Source organism: Lissotriton vulgaris, chromosome 2_1 (assembly GCF_964263255.1).
Source record: "Lissotriton vulgaris chromosome 2_1, aLisVul1.2, whole genome shotgun sequence".
In the NCBI taxonomy this organism is placed as follows: Eukaryota; Metazoa; Chordata; class Amphibia; order Caudata; family Salamandridae; genus Lissotriton; species Lissotriton vulgaris.
The window spans coordinates 595,809,690-595,831,840 of NC_141687.1; the positions used below are offsets into that span (position 1 = coordinate 595,809,690).

At 48.6% G+C, this 22,151-nt stretch overlaps 1 protein-coding gene across 3 annotated transcripts in view; it reads right to left on the reverse strand.

Moving 5' to 3' along the window:
• Positions 1–22,151, reverse strand: part of COL16A1 (collagen type XVI alpha 1 chain) — an 831,382-nt gene that overhangs the window by 222,797 nt on the left and 586,434 nt on the right. For all 3 annotated transcript variants that reach the window (XM_086955641.1, XM_086955640.1, XM_086955639.1), the window contains exons 32-34: positions 7,325–7,447; positions 6,391–6,444; positions 6,258–6,299 (exon numbers count right to left, since the gene is read on the reverse strand). In XM_086955641.1, coding sequence (XP_086811767.1) covers positions 6,258–6,299; positions 6,391–6,444; positions 7,325–7,447 — 219 coding nt within the window. The remainder of the gene's footprint in view (positions 1–6,257; positions 6,300–6,390; positions 6,445–7,324; positions 7,448–22,151) is intronic.

Here is a 22,151-nt window from a genome sequence, read left to right on the forward strand (position 1 = left end):
CCTGGCATTCCAATGGAACAGCACACTGCCCTCTCAGCAGAGCTGGTTAACCAAGGGCCCTTTATCACCTCTTCAAGGCAGGCTGGCGGGCTAATCCACTTAACTCTAACCAATCAGGGCAGACCACTGGAAGAAAGTCTTATAACTTCTTGTAGGTACACTTTAGGAGACGTTCAACAATATGATATTGTTGGATTTATTACTACCATTCTGGGAAGTATTTGAATTGCCATTCTAGTCCTCTCCTATCAATAGTTATTAATTAATAACTTCCTACCATGTTAACCTATGTAACAAGGAATTTGCAATGGGAAAAATGACTTGAGGCATTTTTCCAGCTTCAGGACTTACAAAAACCTATTTTATAAGTACTTGCCTTATAGCTATAGGAACCCCACCCCATGTGCAACTAGGGGAGACTTTAGGGGTTATGAATCTGTAGAAATATTGCAGATTCTCCCTTCACTATGCTCCTAGCATCAAAGTCGAATGTTAACAGCACTTTACTACAATATGGGGAGTGAAATATGAAATTTCACTTTACCCAAGCATATAAAAACTACTTTTATAAGGGTGTTCCTTAGAGATAACTGCCCCCAGCACTGGGATACCTAGGGGAGACCCTGGGGGTCCCTAATATATCAAAACATTGTAGGTTATCTATTTCTAAGTGCCCCTACCACCAAAGTAAAGTTTAGGCACAATTTACTTTTCAAAAGCAGTCCTGGCACCCAAGGTTGTTTATAAACTGACCTCAGGCTTCAGCAGTGCACACATGCAAGTGCAGACAAAGCTGCTAGCCTCTAAACTGCCATGAACCAAGGTACTGGAGACTTCAAGTACGTTTTAATCCCCTGCCCTATTAGATATTAGGTCTTATGGGGAGGTCATGCCAATTACAAGTGTACCCCACCATATCATAGTGTACCCTAGTGTACGTTAGGTGTTTTACCTGTATTCTAATGTGTCTCTTTCAGCATAGGACAGGCCCTGAGCCTGGTTAGGCAGAGCCCAGAGTCAGTCAAAATCAGTCACCACCATCAGTCAGCAAAATGTTGGGGGGTGCCCAGGGCACACAATGACTTTGCAACATACGGGCAGTGTAAATACCCAATAATAAGATAACAGCTCTGCAAAATACCGCAGAGTAGACATCTTCAGTTGATGCTTTTAAAGCCTACTTTTATAATTAGACAAAGTGGACATGTGGTGCAATAAATGAAGAAGGCTCTGCTATGTAGAGTACCTGCCCCGCAAGCCCAGTACCAACTGCTGGAGTAAAACTTCATTTGTCCTCGCTTCTATCACGCAGTCGATGTGTACTTGTGACCGATGTCCTGAGATATCAAGGTAAACAAATCAATATCTGTTTGTGAGTAAAGCTAACCTGCACAGTATTACTTTATATTTGATTTTCAGGCCAGAAAGGTCCCTCGCAGAAAGCTCTACAGCACCCAGGAACAAGTTGCCTTCTGGGCAAATATAATGCAACTGTGCTTCGTGTTTCTGTTACAGACCCTGCTAACAAGCACTAGACATTAGTGATATTATTTACACATTAACTAATTTTAACAGAGGATTCTCAGTCGGAGGTCGTGGAAATCTTAGTGAAACATGTGAATCCAGAAAAGGCCACAAGCTGGAAAACAATATCCCGGTTCCACAAAAGGGAACATTTAAAGCTTTAACAAGCGGTAGTGAGAATGGTAACGCCGAGCAAAGGCTTAACCAAGAACGTTTTCCTGCAGGGCCAAACTGAACCGAACTGACATGAAATGGATAAAGCTTGCCCACAGCATGAGGTGCAGCCACCATGCACCTGGAAACAACTCTGGCAGTTCTTTTATGGGGACGTTGGATATTATTGGGACGCCAAGATCCCCTTACTTGATATTATTGGGACGCCAAGTACCCCTTACTTAAGGTCCAGTCGCACTTCCATGAGAGGGCCTATCTGATTCTTCCTCCCTGTCTCTCTTATGTATATTTATTTTGGCAATTTGTTTAAGTTGGAAGAAGGTGGTCGGTCCAACCCATGCAGCTCTCTGGCATGCTCTGCGCACCCTACCCTTGCCCATCTTATCTACATTACTTCTTCCCACCCATCACCTTCCTCCTTCCCCACTTCGCACTGCTTTTTCACTTTTTGTTCACCCTCCATTCTATACTTCCCTCGCCTGTCCTTTCCCAATCTCTCCTACATCCTTCTTTTCCTATACTGGCGCCTGCTAGTCCTTCTTTAGTCTTCCTGGTCTTTGGTACCACTTGAGCTGGCGCGGCTGGTTCAGGTAACAGCGGAGGGGCGGTGGGGTGAGGCCGGGGATGTCGAGGTACAATGGGATAGGAAAAATGGAATAAATCAATAAATAAAAACATTTACCTTGCGCACGCCGCACTGCCGACTCGGCAAGGTAAGTGGTTTGATTTATTTATTTTAGTTTCCCTATCCTGTCATATGTTGATTCCCCACCCAACCCCTCCCCCGCCCCACCTGCACTTGAGGGTTGAGGTACAATAAGAAAACAGATTTTATTATTCTGAAACTCTTTGGCTACCGTTCTGTTTTACCCCTTTCTGAAATTTTGTAAGTTTATGTGCACTTATTTTACTCTTCCTGTTTTTAAACTGGACCTGGGATTTGATGCATAGTTGGTGGTGTTTTTTCATTTTGTATTCTCTCTTGTCATATGTGAGGAGTTAGCGAGACCTGACAACCCATGAATACCCTTAGGAATGGTTTCTAAAGCACTCCACAGCCTCGACATGGTGTCCTATAATACAGGAGCAAATCCTGCACTTCCGCAGCGTGTATCATTAAGGTCACTGGTGGATCCTACAGATTTTTATGCACAACTTGTATATGCCAGTTTTCATAATGTTTAGGACAGAAACACCTGATTTAAAGTGTCTCAAGTACAGAGCACAGAGAGAGTTTTGAAGAATAGGAATGTGGCATCATATCCATCATAATTTATTGCAGTTACCGATAACTATATAAACAGGATGAAACAAATAAAACAATTGCTGATTGCTGATAAGTCACAAAAATTTTTTTTTTCCACTAAATTATTGAATCTCTTTGTTTCATAACTGTGATTAAGGAGTGGCTAATAGAATAACAAATCAAGGGGAACTACTGTGTAAGAAATTGGATTATTATTTGGAGTGAGTGAGTACCCACCTCAAGGAATAATTACAGCCTTTGTCAAGGAGAAGGCTCAGAGGTCAGAGGCCTTAAAGTAAGTGATGGATATACAAAAAATGCTATGATCATTCACTAAGTGTAAACTAATTGTAGGCCATATGGCAGAGTTAATCTGTCAATACATGGTAGTCCTTAAGTAAGAAGCAGTGAAAAGAAATTGTTAGACTTGGCTGTCTCTAGTTGGTAGAGGTATACACTTCTGACAAATAGGGACTCACCTCCTCTAGTCAGGGCAAGGGGATCACACACTTAGATAACCCCTGCTCACCCGCTCAGTAGCTTGGCAAAGCAGACAGGCTTATCTAGAGGCAGTGCGTTAAGCATTTATGACCACATACAGTAATAAAGTGAATATACTACAAATGGACACGACACAGTAGTATTATAAAAATAAGGATTTTTATATAAGGCTTAACACAAGACCAAATAACGACAAAAATATACTACAATCTTAATAAATACTCTTGGAAGGGAAAATAATAGTTCAAGTGTAGTTTCTTCTTAGAACAAAAGTCTTTAGTAACAAAAGCAACTCTTCTTCTTTAAATCACAGTTCTTGGCAACAATGTAACCCCCACGGGAGTCACACGACGTCGAGGCAAAGGTAATCCAAAGGTTCGGCGTCGACCACGAGGAGTGCTACGTCGAGCTCGGAGTCGCACAGACCCCCACAACACAGTACCTTGGAAAAGCGAAGCACACGATGATCAGCGGCGTCGAGATGTCCGGCGACGCGTCTTCGGCGTCGATCGAGTCTCGGAGTCGGGGCGATCTGCAGCGGCATCGACAGATGTCAGGCAGGAGCAGCGCTCACGAGGCGAAGCAGGATACGGCGTCGATGTCGATGATGATGTTGCAAGAGTGAGCAGCGCTCACGGCGTCGAGAGGGCTCGGAGTCGATGCGATCAGCAGCGGTGCAGACACGGGGTCACTTGGAGTTGGAGCCGAACTCGCTACTCCCTGGCGTTGCTGCTGGCGTCGATCGGGCCCGGCGGCCGGCGTCGAGGAAGCGGGACACTGGAGCCGTTACTCACGATGTCGATCTGGATTCGGCGGCATCCGTCGGCGTCTAGATTGCTGGTTTCTTTTAGAGGTGCTGGACTTTCAGGTTCCAGGAACAAGCACTTTTAGCAAATAAATGAAGTCCTTTAGCCCTGTGACTTCAACAGGAGGCTGGCACTCTTCCAGCCCTTGGAGATTTTCTTTAGCAAAGTTTGAGAGTACACACTCAGTTCCTCTCTCCTGGTTCCTTGGCAAAAATAAAGAAGCAACTGCAGGATTCCCCCCACTAAACAGCACTCTGGCAGAAGGGGAATGCAAGTCCTTGGATTAGCAGGCTTCTTGTCCTTGGTTCCTTGTCAGAAGTGATCTCAAGTCTTGGTTCAGGGGTCCTTCTCTTATACCCCTTTTTGTCTTTGATCCCTTTGTCCATGCAGGGGAATTCCCCTCATCCTGGGTTTGTTGTGGGTGTAGCCAGGCAGAGGCACCTGGCCTATTCACTGTGCAGGGCTGGGTCCTCAGACGCCCAGCAGGAGGTGGAGCCAGTATTGTCACTGGCAGGAGCAGAGCTATCAGTCGCCCGGCAGGAGGTGGAGCCAGCATTGTATCAGGCAGGGCAGCCTATCAGGAACTACTCTCCCCCTACTCTCAATGCAAATGCACCACTCACCCCACACGGACTCACTCAGAACTCTGCAGAACTCTGGAGCCACGCAGCCCCTGTCACACACACACCAAACCAGCAGAAACCAGAAATAGTTAGACAAGAAAATGGCCACTTTCTAAAAGTGCTATTTTCAAACCCAGAGTACAAAAACCATCCACACAAACGGATGCGTTATCAAACCCCGAGTTCAGGGATACCAAACTCGACATTGCACCATGCTCCCCGAGCTAGCTAGGATTATAGCATTAATAACCCCGGCAGCCCATTCTAACTAATGGAGAGCAGGTAACCCTACTATAGTGAAAAACAAATATGGCTGTAATTCACTATTAGGACATGCCAACTTGGTCAGGCTTGTCCTACCTTATACTTACAATGCACCCTGCCCTCGGGCCTACCATAGGGGTGACTAACATGAAGTTAAGGGAAGGTCTTGGGACTGGCAAGTAGGTGTACTTGCGCAGTCAGCGTGACAGTACCAGACTGCACGTAGGTCTAGCAATGGCAGACCTTTAGACATACTTTTACTAGGCCGCTCTGGTGGGTGGCACAACATGTGCTGCAAGCCCACGAGCAGCATTTGCATTTACAAGCCCTGGCACTCCCGGTGCACTAGACTAGGGACTGACAGTAAACTAAATAAGCCAAACATGGAATTCAATCAATACAGTAATTTTACATAGGGAGCACTTGCACTGTGGCACTGATCAGCAGTGGCACAGTGCCCAAAGCAATATACCTGCAAAAACATCGTAAACAGAGGAGGCAAACAGAAAAAAATGGAGGAGAGACTCAAGCCAATGATGTCAGGTCTACAGAAATTATGTAGATTTATATAGCGCAACAAATGCCCAAAGGCGTCAAGATTCTAATCACTAATCCTAAGAGTAGACTCGGTCCATGGAGAGAGCCTAGAACAAAGTATTTCATCTTCTTACAGAGAGACGAGCCAGGTTTTTAAGGTCTTCCTAAGAGGAGTATGCAGTTTCATGCAGGTCAAATGGAGGGGGAGGGAATTCCAGAGCCTGACAGCCACAAACAAAAAGGCTCTGCCTCCTGAGTATGACATCTAGATTGTCAGAAATCTGTGTTGCAGAAAGAGATGGGCCACTGGTAGGACTGAAAGCTTACTGTAGGTCGTGTTGCCTTTAGCCCTAAAGTTAAGGCTTACAGTGGTCTAACCTGGTAAGCAGTAGGCATTGAATTGTGGTGTTAAAATAGTTAGTTTGATTTTTAGTTTGTTTTTGACAGGAGCCTGTGAGATCTTCGAAAAAGAAAACTGGAACTTTCATAAGAACCTCATTGCAGTTCTCACCTGCTATCCCAAGGTTGGATTCGGAGAGTGGTGAGCTATAACATCCTGGAAAACGACTACTTCCCACTAACCTTTTGTCCTTCGACTCCTAATCCCGGTGGGCCTGGATCTCCCTAAAAACAGAGAAATATTACCAAAAAACAATTGCTATCAACAACAGTACACTATGTGAAATACTGAGCACATTGAAAATGAAATACTCACTTGTGTCCCCTTGATTCCTGGGGGCCCTTGGGTACCGGGAAGGCCTGGCTGACCCTGAAAAAGTCAAAGGAGTTATAATGATCAATGTTCTGGGGGCCCCAGTTGCTCTCAGGGGTGACATAGTGCCTTGTGAGTCTGACATAGTAGCTTATGAGTCTTACGTTTGCTCACTACCCCGTGCATCCCAGTGACTGTAGAGTACTACACACAATACCTGTCCAGGGTACTCTGGTACCATCACTTCATTCTGGAACATATCTGTGTTATTCAGTGAGTCATAGGGTCAATGCAGCTCACATAGAAACAGCAAAAACAAGGAAATATAAAGCATTTTTCCTTGTTTCGCCTGTTTAAGACCAGGATTTTACTGAGGTTAATTTTGGCACTGCGCCATATTTACGCCACCCTAGTAGTGGGCAGCGTCAAAATCAATGGGTGTTGTGGCAGAACGCCCATGTCAGAACACCCATTGTCCACCCCTTTCACACTAAGTATAGGGTGAAAGGGGGACTTATTTATAAGGTGGCGTAAAGCCTCGTTAAGTGGCTTAACGCCACCTTGTGAATAAGGAGAAGCCCCTATTGCCACAGGAACGTCGTTCAAAGTGACGTTCCTGTGGCAATAGGGGCTTGTAAGTATGCCCCTAAAAGTTTTGAGACATGACGGTAAGCGCTGCTCACTAGGACCCAAGGTCTGGCATAATCAAGGCTATCCTTAGAAGCAGGGGTGTCTCGAGGCTTCAAAACTGGAGGTGGAACTCAATTGGAATGGGAGTGTAAAGTTTAGGCAATGCCCAAAGTACAGCAGACATCTATTTATGAGATGATAAAGACTCTACCCGTGAGACCCCAAAGGTCTGGGAGTGGCACAGTCATATATTACCCAGGGTGCCCATAAGTTAAGGTTTTGTAATAATAAAACATGCAAAACCTACTGGCTTTCCGGCCTGTCCAATGCCAGGAGGGCCCTGGTCTCCTTTAGCTCCAGGTTTCCCTGGTATCCCGATGACATCTGTTATGCCCTCCAGTGTAGTTGGGCAAACATCACAAGAATCACCCTGTGGTAATGAGAGAAGAGCTGTGTCACTGAATTGAGATGGCGTCAGAGTCACAGAATGCGAGACGCTCAACTTCATGTAAACATCATGTTCAGTATTTCTTAAAAGAAATAAGGTTGTGAAAATAAAACAGCAAAATGAGAGAAACACAGTGCGGGTTACACTGTTGTTCTGATGTCAATTAGCAGAACTGCATGTAGCCAATAATACTGTCAGCGGTATTAGAAGAGAGGAACTCTTTAAGAAAGTGAATGAAGTCTGGATGAGTCAGAGTGGAGCATAAGAATGCTGGATGGAAAGAAACTATCGATGCATACAGGATAAAAGATTGGTAATAGGGATTCCTTCACTCTGTACAACACTGGCTATTTGTGGTGTACTAAGACAAGAGTAACAAGACACATTTAACATATTATACAAACAGAATACTATACATTACTCACCATACTCATGGAACGCCGTGTGTCCATTGGGGCGTACGGGCGTAGCCCCCCGCCCGCCCTCGGCGTCTTTGAACGTTAGTAAACTAAATCTAAATCAGTTTACTTAAGTTCAAAGACGCGGCGTGCCAAGGGAGAACTGACAATCATCATGTCAGTCAGCATGTTGATTGACATGATGGCACCAGAGCCAGCAGGCAGCAACACAATTGCGCATGACTGGGGACGGAGGGCGAATTTTTTACCTGTGCCCACTCACGCGCACTTGTGTTTTTCACCTGTTTGCGCATGCCCATTAGGAGCCCTTCGGCCTCCTAATGGGCGTGCTGGGGCGAAGAGAAACCTGTGCCCCAAGCCATGCAGGATTGGGTGAGAGATGCTGCAAGTGCCGACGTGAAGGCGCCAAGACAGGGGAGCAGAGGTGGCGTGGACCAGCTGACGCACGCTATGAGGTAAGTTTTGTTTTTTATTTATCATGTGATTCCCCGCTCCCCCGCCCCCTTGTGCAACCAACCACCCCCCCCCTCCCACGAGCCTTGACTGTACTAAGAGATAAAACACAGCCTGTTAACTGGGATTTTATATAATTGTTTGTTTAATGCAGCGCTTCATGCCTCAGAGCGCTATTGAGTATATGTAACGCTGTTGTTATTGAACCGATATTCTCACTGTGCTTGATGTGCTGCTGGTTAAAAGTACTGTGCCGTTTCTGCCCGTGCTATCTTACGAACCCCTCCGTGTGTAAAAAATAATATGTTGCACGGCGCTCTGATGACCTAACAAGCCGAGACTCGTCATAGAAAAACCACAACTAAATAAACAAGCATTTACAATGCAATGGTTTTGCCTTTGTTAAAGTTAGAGCTATTGGCATTGCTCTTGACATTATTTTTATTTATGTTTTTTTTAACATAAATGGCATTGTCATTTACAATAGCAAATTCAACCACTCATCTAACCCATCTGAACACCCAGCCACTGATCCACCCGCTCATCTATCTACGCATGCGCTTGCCAATCTCTTCATTCACCCACCCAGCTGCCCACTTGTCCATTCCGGTACCCACTCATCTATCAAACCAGGCGCCCGCCGACCTCATCATACATCCGCTCCCTCGTCCCTCCCTCCAGCTGCCCACCTACTCATCCATCCACTCATCCTTCCACCTATTCATCCATCCGCTCACACATCCATCCGCCCACTCACCAATCTGCTCATCCTTCCACCCGCTCATCCATCCTCTCACTCATCCATCTGCTCATCCTTCCACCCACCCATCCGCCCGCTCATCCTTCCACCTACTCATCCATCCACTCATCCTTCCACCTACTCATCCATCCACTCATCCTTCCACCTACTCATCCATCCACTCATCCTTCCACCTACTCATCCATCCATCCACCCACTCATCCATCCGCTCATCCTTCTACCTACTCATCCATCCGCTCACTCATCCATCCGCTCACTCATCCATCTGCCCACTCATCCATCCGCCCACTCATCCATCAGCCCACTCATCCATACGCCCACTAATCCATCCGCCCACTCATCCATTTGCCCACTCATCCATCCGCTCATCCTTTCACCGACTCATCCATCCACTCATCCTTCCACCTACTCATCCATCCGCTCACACATCCATCCGCCCACTCATCAATCTGCTCATCCTTCCACCCGCTCATCCATCCTCTCACTCATCCACCCGCTCATCCTTCCACCCACGCATCCATCCGCTCATCCTTCCACCTACTCATCCATCCACCCACTCATCCTTCCACTTACTCATCCATCCACCCACTCATCCTTCCACCTACTCATCCATCCACCTACTCATCCTTCCACCCACTCATCCTTCCACCCACTCATCCTTCCACCCACTCATCCTTCCACCCACATAGCTGCCAAGGTTTCAGATTGCTTTGTGTGACATTTTCAGAATTGTACTTTAATTATGAGTGACATTTAATGACTACGAGTGACACTTTCTCACGCGCAAAATCAAGCAATGAAAATGAGGGAAATAGGTATAGGCTGAATAAATAAGACTTTACGCAAATGAGTACAGCGTCTTGTTAACAAAACTGTAAATATCACAATCGAACTGCACTTTAACACTATTGAAATCATTAACTCCGAGCGGCCGCCCCTGTTGGCGTGCCGCTACCTGCCCAACCCCGCAGGCATCGGCACACATCAACATGACCCACCGGCTATCACAGAGGCTTTGCTGACAGACTTTGGCGACACCACTGGCACAGAAAATAATTGGACGGGCAGCGGCACCACTCATAGTCACAGAATCCATCAGTACTGTGACCCCGACCGTCTCAACAGGAGTTTGTGGGCTTAATGTCACTTAAGTCAGAGAGTAACTTCAGCTGTAACAGGGCACATGTACCAGGGCACACTGTACCCTCTCACCCCTTAGTTGAACCAACAGCACGCATTTTATGTGCAGACTTCTTTCTGGCATCCTGACGCCCTCAGACATCCCGAAGACTCTACCCGCTAAAACCCGCAATGGAGCAGCACCGACAAAGGCAGCAGTTAGGGTTATAAGAAGCAACAATTTTTAAGTTAGGAGGGGCACAGTTTACTAGTAATCCATTAGGGTAAGACACAGTTACCGCTTTCTTTCTTTCTTTGCGATGTGTTCCGACCACCGGCCGCTGCAATCGCCGATCACTGTGTGACGTGCAGCTCAGCTGTAACTGAATTAGGCGCGGTGCTGGTCCATTAGATTTTGACTGCACGCAGCAGCCCGGACCGGTTCGGGAAGCAGAAGGAGGCAGCGCTGCATGCGCCATGATTAAAGCGCCATCGCAAATTCGCCCGTAACAAACCCCCTGCCTTTGGAAGCAGGACGTGATGTCTCCCTCCTTCCGTCGTCACTCGTAGTCATTAAATGTCACTCATAATTAAAGTACAATTCTGAAAATGTCACACATAGCAATCTGAAACCTTGGCAGCTATGATTCAAAACTGAACTGCATGGAGAGACGAGACGGATCATGAAACCCACCTCAGTCATGGAACAAGGCAAGCAATAGCTTCCCGGCCCCACTCACTTTCAAAAGAAGCCCAAAACAAACATTCGTCCTACCAAAACAAGCCCAACAAGCATTACAATGCCGGAGACATGGGGGGAGGAGGGAACGGGCACACAGTGGGAGGGGGGGGTGCGGGAACGGGAACACATAGACAGCAGGAGGGGGGGCGGTAGGGCACACGGACAGTGGGGGGGGGGCGGGGGAAGACAGCAAGCACTCACAAAAATGAGAAAAACATATCGGGCAAAGGCTTCAGTTCCGAGGGAGGGGTGGGGAATTCAGCGAGAACGGGCGGGAAAGGCGAGCACGCCCACAGTGGAGACGTCTTCATGACGTCGCCAAAAGCCAAAAAATCTCGGGAACGCCCTCGAATCTGGTCTGGCCTTGACGGACAGGTTCGGCTCCCAATGGCTAGCCTCCATTTATGGAGCTAGCCAATGGGAGAGTGGGGACGGTCCAGTCCCCACACACAGAAATCATTAAGTTTTTCCTAGCACATGCGTACTTCGTACGCATTGGCTAGGCAAAACCTAATAAAGCGGACGTGCGTAGGACGTGAAATACTTGTAGTTCTTGCCCTCAGACACGCAGGGGTGGAGAGCTTGCGCGAAGCGTGCTTACAAGTGTGCTCCTAGAGAGGGTTCAATTTGTGTTTTATTCGTGTCCCCGACAAGATTTACAAGTTTTGTGTAATTCATAAAACACATTTCCAGAGCATTCTCAGTCTGCCCGGGAAATCTGCGCCAATATATCAGCGTTCTCTGTGACTTTGGTTACTTTGATTCCCCATTTCTTACATATGTGTTTTCTTGAATAACCATACCTGTGATCAAGGTTGACTAATTGATTTGCAAGCCCCGTGGTTGCTGTAACTCTATTGCTGTTATTTGGGCTGTGTTTAAATGAGCTAATTCTTAATGCACTTTTAATAGTCGGACAATGTTACCTTGATCACGTGTAACACGTCTTCCTTTTGATTTGAATCTAGGTAGACGTTTAATTGTGTGCTAATTTCCTCTTTGATCCCCTCAACATTTAGGATTCAGCTATTAGGTGGCACTTGGATTCTTTCTGGCAAAATTTTCCAAGGTTCTGTGCCACCCTTTTAAGTCATCAGGATATTTATTTTGCATAAAGTAGATGTTTTGCATGATATTCATATTGTGTTTGTTCCAATGGGTTTTATCGCCAGGATACAAGGCATGAATATTTTGTCAATAGTTCCAGGTTTATTTTGATGGGCACAAGCTGTTTTCCTTCTTGAACAGAGTTATTGTTCTGGGTCTCCACTTGATTGTGTGGTTTTATTTGCTGTTGTTTCTCCATTTCAACTGCTCCAGGCTTTTTGTTAATGTCTAATGCTTGTGTCCCTGGTTCTGAGAAAATTGTGACCACGAGTGACTGGTTCTGCAGTGCTCAGTGAGCTTTCATTCACATTTCAGTCCCAGTTTTTAACTTCCAGATCTGTATTTTCAGTAGATATTTTTTTCTTCTTCCCAAATATAATAAAAAGCGAGCATAGGTAGTGGAATGCCCTCATGTTCAAATTTCACGTAGCCTACTGGCAAGTACATTTTGTGACATTTTTGAGGGAATAAACCCTCCTAACAAGGCTCTCCCCGGTAACTGCGGCAGGACAATGTCATTAAAAGGGTATAAGCATGAATTAACTTTAGTGAATGGCGGTGCCGTTTCACACTCTATATGCCTCTTTAAGAGCTAGCTACACTCGCTGGCCACAGTGCAGTGTGACAAGTATTTTACGCCCCCCACCACGTTCAAATGTCACCAGCCGCCCCTGGTAAAGCAGCCCATAAATATAACCTGTCGGGCCAAATGTACTAAGAGGTTTTGCAGTTTTGAACTCAGGGGCATATTAGCAAGAACCTCGTTAAAATTATTGCCGTTTAGCTACAGGAAACGGACGCTAAAATGGCGTTAATGGGCTTGCTAATATGCGTTATAGAATTCCAATAGAAGCCCAGGTTAGATGTCCTACACATCTAAACAAGGCTTGTATTGGAATTCTATAATGCATATTAGCAAGCCCATTAATGCCGTTTTAGCTGCAGTTTCCTGTCGCTAAAAAGGCAATCATTTTAACGAGGTTCTTGCTAATATTCCCCTCTGTGATTTTAAAAATCCCCTTTTCCTATGTAATGGAAAGGGGCGACCAATTCGGTCCCCCCGAACGTATGGTAGGGTGCCCTGATCCCCCCGGGAAACCATTTTGGGCGGGGGGCGTGTCTCGGCTGGTATGCCCGAAGCGGCGTAGCCGGGGCGCGCCTTTTCCCGCCCAAGAGGGGTTGTCCTAGACACCTACGCTGTTGGCCACGCCCTGTAGGCAGGCCGAAGGAGGGTACACGCCCTCCCGAGGAAGGATAAAGGAGCAACAACCCTAAGAAACATCCTCTTGTTCCTGTGCTTGGAAGCTGCACCTCCGCGTTGCACGTGAGCCCTCGACGGAACAAGGAGCCAATTTTGAGAACTTGTAATTTTTGTGTTTCTCTTTCAGCGATTTCGAATCTTTGGATCCAGGACCTCGTCGAGCAGCAAGTTTCGAATATCCGACGACAATGCCTGGCAAGAAGGTCGGAAAGAAGGTTGGAACCGAACAGATGCTTCGCATGCTGGTGAAGGACATGGCGAACATGAAGAAACAGATGGCAGCAATGAATAATACGGGCAGACCGAAGAAGGTCATCGGACCAGCATTGCCGGGAGTAGTCCCCGCAGGGAGAGGTAAAAGGGCCAGGAATGGGGCAGCAGGGGGGAAGCCCCAGTTCCCGAGTCACCCCCGGCAAGCCCGGTTAGTCCAGTGGAGGCCCCCGTTACGATCCCGGACGCGGGACAACCGATCCCCGTGGTAGTTACGACCAATAATGAGGGGGATATGCCTCCGGAGTTGGCCGCCCAGTTGGCCGCATGGCTGGGAAGAAATACAGAGGGTACTACGGCGCCAGGAGACAAGGCCGAAGAGGCCAGGTTACTAATGAAGCAGTTGCGGCAATCGAGAGATGCTGCGAAGGCGAATCTCCCTATTGTTTCCCCTCAGGTTCCCTCGGAACGACCGGCGCCTGGCGTTAAAACAACAGCAGGATCAGCTACCGATTCGGGTAAGCAGCCGTTGCCGATGGCAGGGGAGGGATCGTTACCCTCGAGGAGGGAAAGGGTGGTCCAACATATCCCGCTGGCCACGAAAGAAATGATTTGGGCTGATAAATATGTGAACATGTTTTCTCTCTTAACTGACCACCACGAGATAGAGCACGTCAAAAGTCAGAAGGACTTGTTGCACCCGAGCGTATGGCGTGCAAAAATGGCGGCATTCAGGGTGGATGAGACGATCTCTAATTGGGGCAGGGCATTTGCAATGTTCACTGCGATCATGGGGGAGCGTAAGCCCGAGTTGTTGACTGAATTGGCCTGCTACCAGACACGTATAATGGGTTTCTATGACACATATGAAGGCAATCAATGGTTGGGTTATGATAGTAAGTTTCGTAAGGCCAAGGAGCACGACTCATCTCTGACGTGGGATTGTTTCGACTCCATTTCGTGGCAGAAGCAGCTCATGCCGGGCACAATGAAGTCGTCTTCGCTTGGCGGGAATGGGGCGGAGCCCGCCCGCCATTATTCGGCGGTGCCCTTTCGAGCAGGCACCAATAGTGACCAACAATCAAGGAATGGGGGGAATTTGGGTAGGAAAGGGGTCTGTTGGAGCTTCAACAGAGGCAAGTGCACGAGGCCACAAGGGACATGTAAGTTCAGGCATGAGTGTGCGGGGTGCGGACAATCTTCACACCCTGAGAGTTCGTGCAGAGCCAAGAATGGTGATGCAGGGGGTAGAGGAGGGGCCAAACAGGTCTAACATCGACCGAGGGGCACCACTACCTACCCCCGTAGACATCATGGCAATGATCCCTTGGCTGAATGAATACCCTGATCATGTCTCCGCTGGGGTGTTGCGAGACGGTTTCTCGTATGGTTTCCACATCCCGGCGGGGGATTTTCGGGGGCAATCGCAGTGTAAGAACCAACTATAGGTTCAGCAGAATACGGCGGTGGTGCAGGCTAAGATTGCAAAGGAGGTTGCCCATGGCCGGGTTGCTGGCCCATATGGGCAACCGCCAGTCGCTAACTTCATTTGTTCACCGTTGGGAGTAGTCCCCAAGAAGGACCCAGGTGAGTTTAGGTTGATTCATAACTTGTCGGCTCCGAGGGGTCTCTCGGTGAATGATGCGATTGACCCAAGAGTTTGTTCGGTGCGGTACGCATCCTTCGATGAGGCCGTCGCCATGTTGAATCGCCTGGGGCCCGGAGCGCTGATGGCCAAATCGGATATTGAATCAGCGTTCCGGTTGCTCCCGGTACACCCTCAGGATCAGCGTCTGCTAGGTTTTGTGTTTCAAGGACGCTACTACATGGATAAATGTATGCCAATGGGTTGCTCCATCTCTTGTGCTTATTTTGAGAAATTCCGTTGTTTTTTGCAATGGGCGTTCACCAGAGCTACGGGTTATACGCAGGTTATGCATTACCTTGATGATTTTTTGTTCTTGGGGTCAGCCGGTGACACGGAATGTGCACAGGCTTTACTGAAATTTTGCGATCTCATGAAACGATTCAGCGTGCCATTGGCACCGGGGAAGACAGTGGGGCCATCTACTTCACTCGAGTTTCTTGGAATTGAGCTCGATTCAGTGGAGGGATGCTTCCGTCTGCCCAGGGAGAAAGTAAAGAAATTTAGGGCCTCTCTAGAATTGTGCATCAGCAAAGAAAAAGTGACTCTCCATCAGTTGCAACAAGCAGTGGGCCAGCTTAACTTTGCCCCTAGAGTGATACCTATGGCTCGCCCCTTTTCCCGCTCTATTGCACAAGCCATGGTCGGTCTCAAGGAAGGGCACCACCGCACAAGACTGTCTGCAGAGGTTCGCCAGGATATGCGCATATGGTTGGCATTTCTGGCGGATTTCAACGGTCGCGTCGTGTGGAACAAGCCACCAGCTTCCTCCGAGGAGCTGGGTTTATGGACCGACTCAGCGGGGAGTGTGGGATTTGGCGCCATCTTCGGTAATCGATGGTCGGCACAAACATGGCCGACGTGGTGGCATGACAGTGGGCTCACAGGTAACTTTGGGTTTCTTGAGCTGTTCCCCATTTTTGTGGCCTTAAAGACATGGCCGGATGGGTTTTGTGATCGCACAGTGGTGTTTTGGTCTGACAACATGACCGTGGTTGAATGTATCAATAATCAAGCAGCACGCTGCAAATGGATTTTGAGATTACTGAAGGAAATTGTTCTACTGTGTTTGAGATTAAACGTCCACTTTAGGGCAAGGCACGTGCCGGGTGTACTGAACCAGGCGGCTGATGCACTCTCTCGTTCCCACATGCAGGCCTTCAGGGGTTATCTACCTTCCGCGGACTTGGTGGCGGCACCATTTCCCGAAGCTCTCTGGTTACTCGGTGCCCCGGATTACAGGGCCTCGTGGGAGCAAGTCTAGCACCAAGGACAAGGAAGGCATACGAAGGGGCGTTCCGTTCCTATTGGTCATTTTTGGGTCCAGCTAGGGGGGATCATTGGGGGCAGGAAGAGTATGTCCTGAAGTTCCTAGTGTCACTCCACCAGGCAGGCCGATCAGCGGCAACGGCCAATACGCACCGGGCCGCCATTGCCTTCATGGCGCAGGCGCATGGCATCAAGGACCCCACATCGTCCTTTCTAGTAAAGAAGGCACTGCGTGGTTGGCAACGGCTCGAGGGTCGTAGAAGGGACATGAGGCGCCCGATCGGGCTAGAAAGATTGTCCCTGTTAATGTCTGTACTCCCTGCGACATGTTCATCCCAGTCAGAGGCAGTGCTGTTCCGGGCCGCTTTTGCATTAGCATTCCATGGGGCTATGCGGGTAAGCGAGCTGGTAGCAAAGAACAAGCAGGATACGGGGGGAGGTCTGTGTCGAGAACACATTCTGATCAAGGGTGATTCAATGGTAGTCACAATAGCCAGGTCCAAAACCGATCAGGGAGCTATCGGGGACAGTGTTGTGGTCCAGCGCGTTCAAGGGTCCCCCACGTGCCCGGTGAAATGCGTGGAGGTATATTTGGCGCAAAGGGCAGTATCGTGGGGGGGAAGCTTGCTGAGACACACCGACGCCACCCCGCTGACTAGGTTTCAGTTTCAGCGGGTGCTAACAATGGCAATCGCGGCAGCGGGCTTGGACCCGAGCGATTTTGGGACCCATTCCTTCCGGATAGGGGCTGCTACAGAGGCTACAGCCAGGGGTCTGAGTGTTGAAAAAGTGAAACAATTGGGGCGTTGGTCCTCGAACTGTTATAAAAGGTATGTGCGGTTGCACATGTTGTGAAGCCAATGTCATGCACTCACGCTTCTTGTTTTCTGTTTGGTTTACAGTTTTGCGAGCAGGCTTTGCGGGGCGGACTGTGCAGTTGACCCGACACCTGGGGACCAGCGGTCAAAGATCACCGGCTGAGGAAAGAGTGGTGTGGGTCGTTGGCCACTCATACGTGAGGCGTGCCGGGGACGTATTCAAAGCAGGTGACACGATTCACGTGGCTGGGGAATACGGGTACAGGGTGACCTTCCACGGAAGGGGCGGGCTCTGTATTGACCAATTTCAATGTTTTATTGAGGGACTGTTAGGGCGGACAAGGTCACCGCCGTCTGTAATCATAGTACGCCTGGGAGGAAATGATTTGGTGTCCATTGGTCGACGAGTACTGCTCGAGCGAATTCTATCCACTGTTAGTTGGTTGGCGAGAAGGGTTCCAGGGTGCATGATAGCATGGTCACACATGATTCCCAGGAAGGTGTGGCGGGGGGCCCTCTCTGTGACAGCTCTGAATCATTCAGTTAAGAAAGTCAATAACAAACTTAGTAGGTTGTTTCGCTCAGGACAGTTGCATTGTATTCCGCATGGATGTATTCGGGGGGACCACATGTATCTCGAAGATGGGGTCCATTTGTCCCGGGAGGGGAATGTCTTACTCATAGGAGACTTCATAGCATGGTTAAGGGGTTTGTGAGTTCATGACCTTTAGTAGGAGTTTGTGGGGGGTCCGGATAGCCGGTGAACTATCCGGCCTGTGGCGGTAAGGTCATGATCGGTGAGCAGTAATTGGAAGATCCCTAGAGGTGGGGCGCCACCCATTATGGATGGGAGCGCCCGGGGGGAGGCGGCCATTGGCCCCTCACACGGGGAGGCGGCACCCTCTCAGTATGGGGTCGCCTAAAGGGGAAGGTGGTCATAGGCCCCTCCCAGGGGAGGAGGCGGCTACGGCCCCTCCTACGAATTTCCCGGGGCCAGGACATCCGCGACGGCGGATGTGGTTAGAAGTGTGGGGTGGGAGGGGGGTCTACGCTACCTTCTAGACACCTCACACGAGTCCTCGGACGACCACTAAGATGGCGTCGAGTTAAATAAGGGGCCCCCGCTAAGACAAGGGAAATTGGAAGTTGGCACAGAGGTACAGTCCTCTGTGCGCCCGCCCCTCACAAGTGAGGGGGGAGTTCTGGTATTAGGGATCTGACACCGGTTACGACCTTGCCGTTGGCCCGTAATGTTAGGATGTACAATTTTTATTTAGAGAGTATGCATTTGCAGGATGTTTAGACTCGGCTAGGAGAACCTTTGTATTAGAGATTTGTTAAGGTTAGCCAATAAACATCGTAATGTATAAATGAAAAATTGTACATGATATGAAACTGTTATTTTAATGTTTTAATTTTGTTTCATATTTTAATAAATACGGCCGGGAGGGTAACTCCCTCCCGCCTTCCAAAAGTTCAAGAACTGTGTCCGTCTTCCCATCCTTGGGGATTGTGTTGGGAGGGGGTGACGGGTATCCCGGCCATATGGAAAGGGGCGACCAATTCGGTCCCCCCGAACGTATGGTAGGGTGCCCTGATCCCCCCGGGAAACCATTTTGGGCGGAGGCGTGTCTCGGCTGGTATGCCCGAAGCGGCGTAGCCGGGGCGCGCCTTTTCCCGCCCAAGAGGGGTTGTCCTAGACACCTACGCCGTTGGCCACGCCCTGTAGGCAGGCCGAAGGAGGGTACACGCCCTCCCGAGGAAGGATAAAGGAGCAACAACCCTAAGAAACATCCTCTTGTTCCTGTGCTTGGAAGCTGCACCTCCACGTTGCACGTGAGCCCTCGACGGAACAAGGAGCCAATTTTGACCCACCCACCAGCCCCTTATGGCAATGATTAGTATGACAATTAAGTTGATCTATGGTGATATTATCTCTTTTTTCCAGGATGTTTATATGTAATAAAGTTCGGATTGTTCGATTGTTTTTTAACGCAATAAAATGATTTCATAACATGTTTTCTCACTCAAAGTAAGCAGGGTATCACAGTCTAGTTGAAAGATGTGTTACATGTGTAGACGAGGCAAAGGTTTATATTGCGAAAGTCCAGTTTAACTGTTTTCCGCTCTTCATTAGGTTCAAAAACGTCGTATTTATTTTGGTCGGGCGGTAAGGTCATGATCGGTGAACAGTAATTGGAAGATCCCTAGAGGTGGGGCGCCACCCATTATGGATGGGAGCGCCCGGGGGGAGACGGCCATTGGCCCCTCACACGGGGAGGCGGCACCCTCTGAGTATGGGGTCGCCTAAAGGGGAAGGCGGTCATAGGCCCCTCCCAGGGGAGGAGGCGGCTACGGCCCCTCCTACGAATTTCCCGGGGCCAGGACATCCGCGACGGCGGATGTGGTAAGAAGTGTGGGGTGGGAGGGGGGTCTACGCTACCTTCTAGACACCTCACACGAGTCCTCGGACGACCACTAAGATGGCGTCGAGTTAAATAAGGGGCCCCCGCTAAGACAAGGGAAATTGGAAGTTGGCACAGAGGTACAGTCCTCTGTGCGCCCGCCCCTCACAAGTGAGGGGGGAGTTCTGGTATTAGGGATCTGTCACCGGTTACGACCTTGCCGTTGGCCCGTAATGTTAGGATGTACAATTTTTATTTAGAGAGTATGCATTTGCAGGATGTTTAGACTCGGCTAGGAGAACCTTTGTATTAGAGATTTGTTAAGGTTAGCCAATAAACATCGTAATGTATAAATGAAAAATTGTACATGATATGAAACTGTTATTTTAATGTTTTAATTTTGTTTCATATTTTAATAAATACGGCCGGGAGGGTAACTCCCTCCCGCCTTCCAAAAGTTCAAGAACTGTGTCCGTCTTCCCATCCTTGGGGATTGTGTTGGGAGGGGGTGACGGGTATCCCGGCCATATACCCTCTTTCATGATTTTTAAATGTTTTTCAGAATTGCAACATACGGTTAGCGTCCCCTAAGGAATCACAATGTGGAAGGGGCATGAAAGGGGCATTCCTTCCAAACTGCGACTCGTTATGATATGTATCAACAGTTTGCAAACACAATTCTGGTCACAAAAAACAAGTTACTTACGTTCAGTATTACTCTTTCTGGTGAATACTCTACCTAACTTCAGATTTTCTCACAGGTAAAATATTCGCCCAGTGTCAGACTGGAGCCAGACATTTTATAACAGTGCTCCTGCACGCCGCTATGTGGCACAATACAGCTCCATGTTCGTCATGGTCTGCCCTAGAATTGACACCGCATATACGCAGCAGCCCTGCGTATTAAGTAACTTGTTCTTCTGATAGTTACTTCAAACTGCAGATTCCTCACCTGTCAAATATCTACCAAAGCAGTACCTCCCGAAGATGAAGGGTCTCTGGAGTGGGTTCAGACCAAAAAGTCCTGCAGGACCGAATCAGTGAAATACCTTTTCCGTTGGACCAAGCTAATAGTTTTTTATTAACATATTCACTGGCCTTCATGTGTGGAAAATTAATACGGTTTGGTGAACATTATCTACGCCATCTTCCCTTTTGCCCCGATGCCGCACTCTTCGTCACACACACCCACCACTTTAGCTGCCTTGACCAGAACCACCCTCTGCACACCCCTGACCCCCAACACGGTTCCTCACCTACACAAGCACCTCCACACACTGATCACTCCCGCTTTCACATGCCTTGCGCGTAAGCGGCAGCCATTTTTAGCACCATGGCCCCTCTGCCCCTCGCTGATGGCCAGCGCGTCTCTCTCTCTCTCTCTCTCTCTCTCTCTCTCTCCCTCTCTCTCTCTCTCAACCTCACAGGCATCCCCCGCACGCTGACAACCCCCTCACTCTCACATGCCTTGGGTCATAAACCCCTCTTCAACGCAGATCGGCCTCAGAATCCCATCCTGTTCCCAGCGCGGACACCTCCCTTCATTCCTTTCATAGCCTCAGGCCCTTTGATGCAAACCCCCCTTTTCCTGTGTGCCCGTCTGTCTCCCCTGTTCCCAAGCCGCCACCTGGCCCTACGGACACTGTTTATTACCCCCCGTACAGTAGGAAGCATCCCCCTATCAAAGGACCTTCGGGTCGATCGAACACCCCTCACCCCATGAGATCCGATCAACTCCACACATTCCGTGAATCGGCGGAATGTCCAGCTGCGCGATAATCACCACCTGTTGTGACCGGGGTAGGGACTTCAACTGTAAATGTGTGGGAACGGGCTTGAAGCGGGGATTCCTAGGATGCTTTTCCGTACATCAAAGTACTGACAAATATGTGTTTCATGTAATAAAGCAGTAAACCTGAGTATAAGAGGCCAGGCCTCAGAGATGCGGTTAGAGCACCTCGTGACGATACTTGCTGTCCGATTTGATGTGTTCTCCTCCGGAGAGATTAAAACCCTTGTTTCCTGCCTTTTAGTCTCCAGCGCCTGCTTTCTTCATTTGATTAATATTGGTGGGTCATTGAGGCGGCATCGCCGGGCAACACTAAAGGGTCTTTGGTCACTGGTTGTCTTACCCCTTTTACACATGCTTCATGTCACAGCCTTTCAAATGTCAATAACAGGCACTCCAAATGCCAGCACACTAAGGGTAACCTTGGCCCTGGTGAAATAAACCTGCAGTCCTTCCAGAGGATGCTTCTTGGCCAGTGCATACTAAATCTTAATGCAAAGGACTACCCACCTTGACAAAGTCTGTGTCTGCACCACCTTACCTTTCAGTGCCCCCAAAACCCCACAAAAAGCTGATCGTCCACCCAAAGGCCAGTGGTGCAATTGATCTAAAAGCTTTAGGAACTTTTGTCTTCCAGTCAATGGAGTCTATCATCCTCTTTCGATTAGAGAGGCAGGACAAAGAATGTT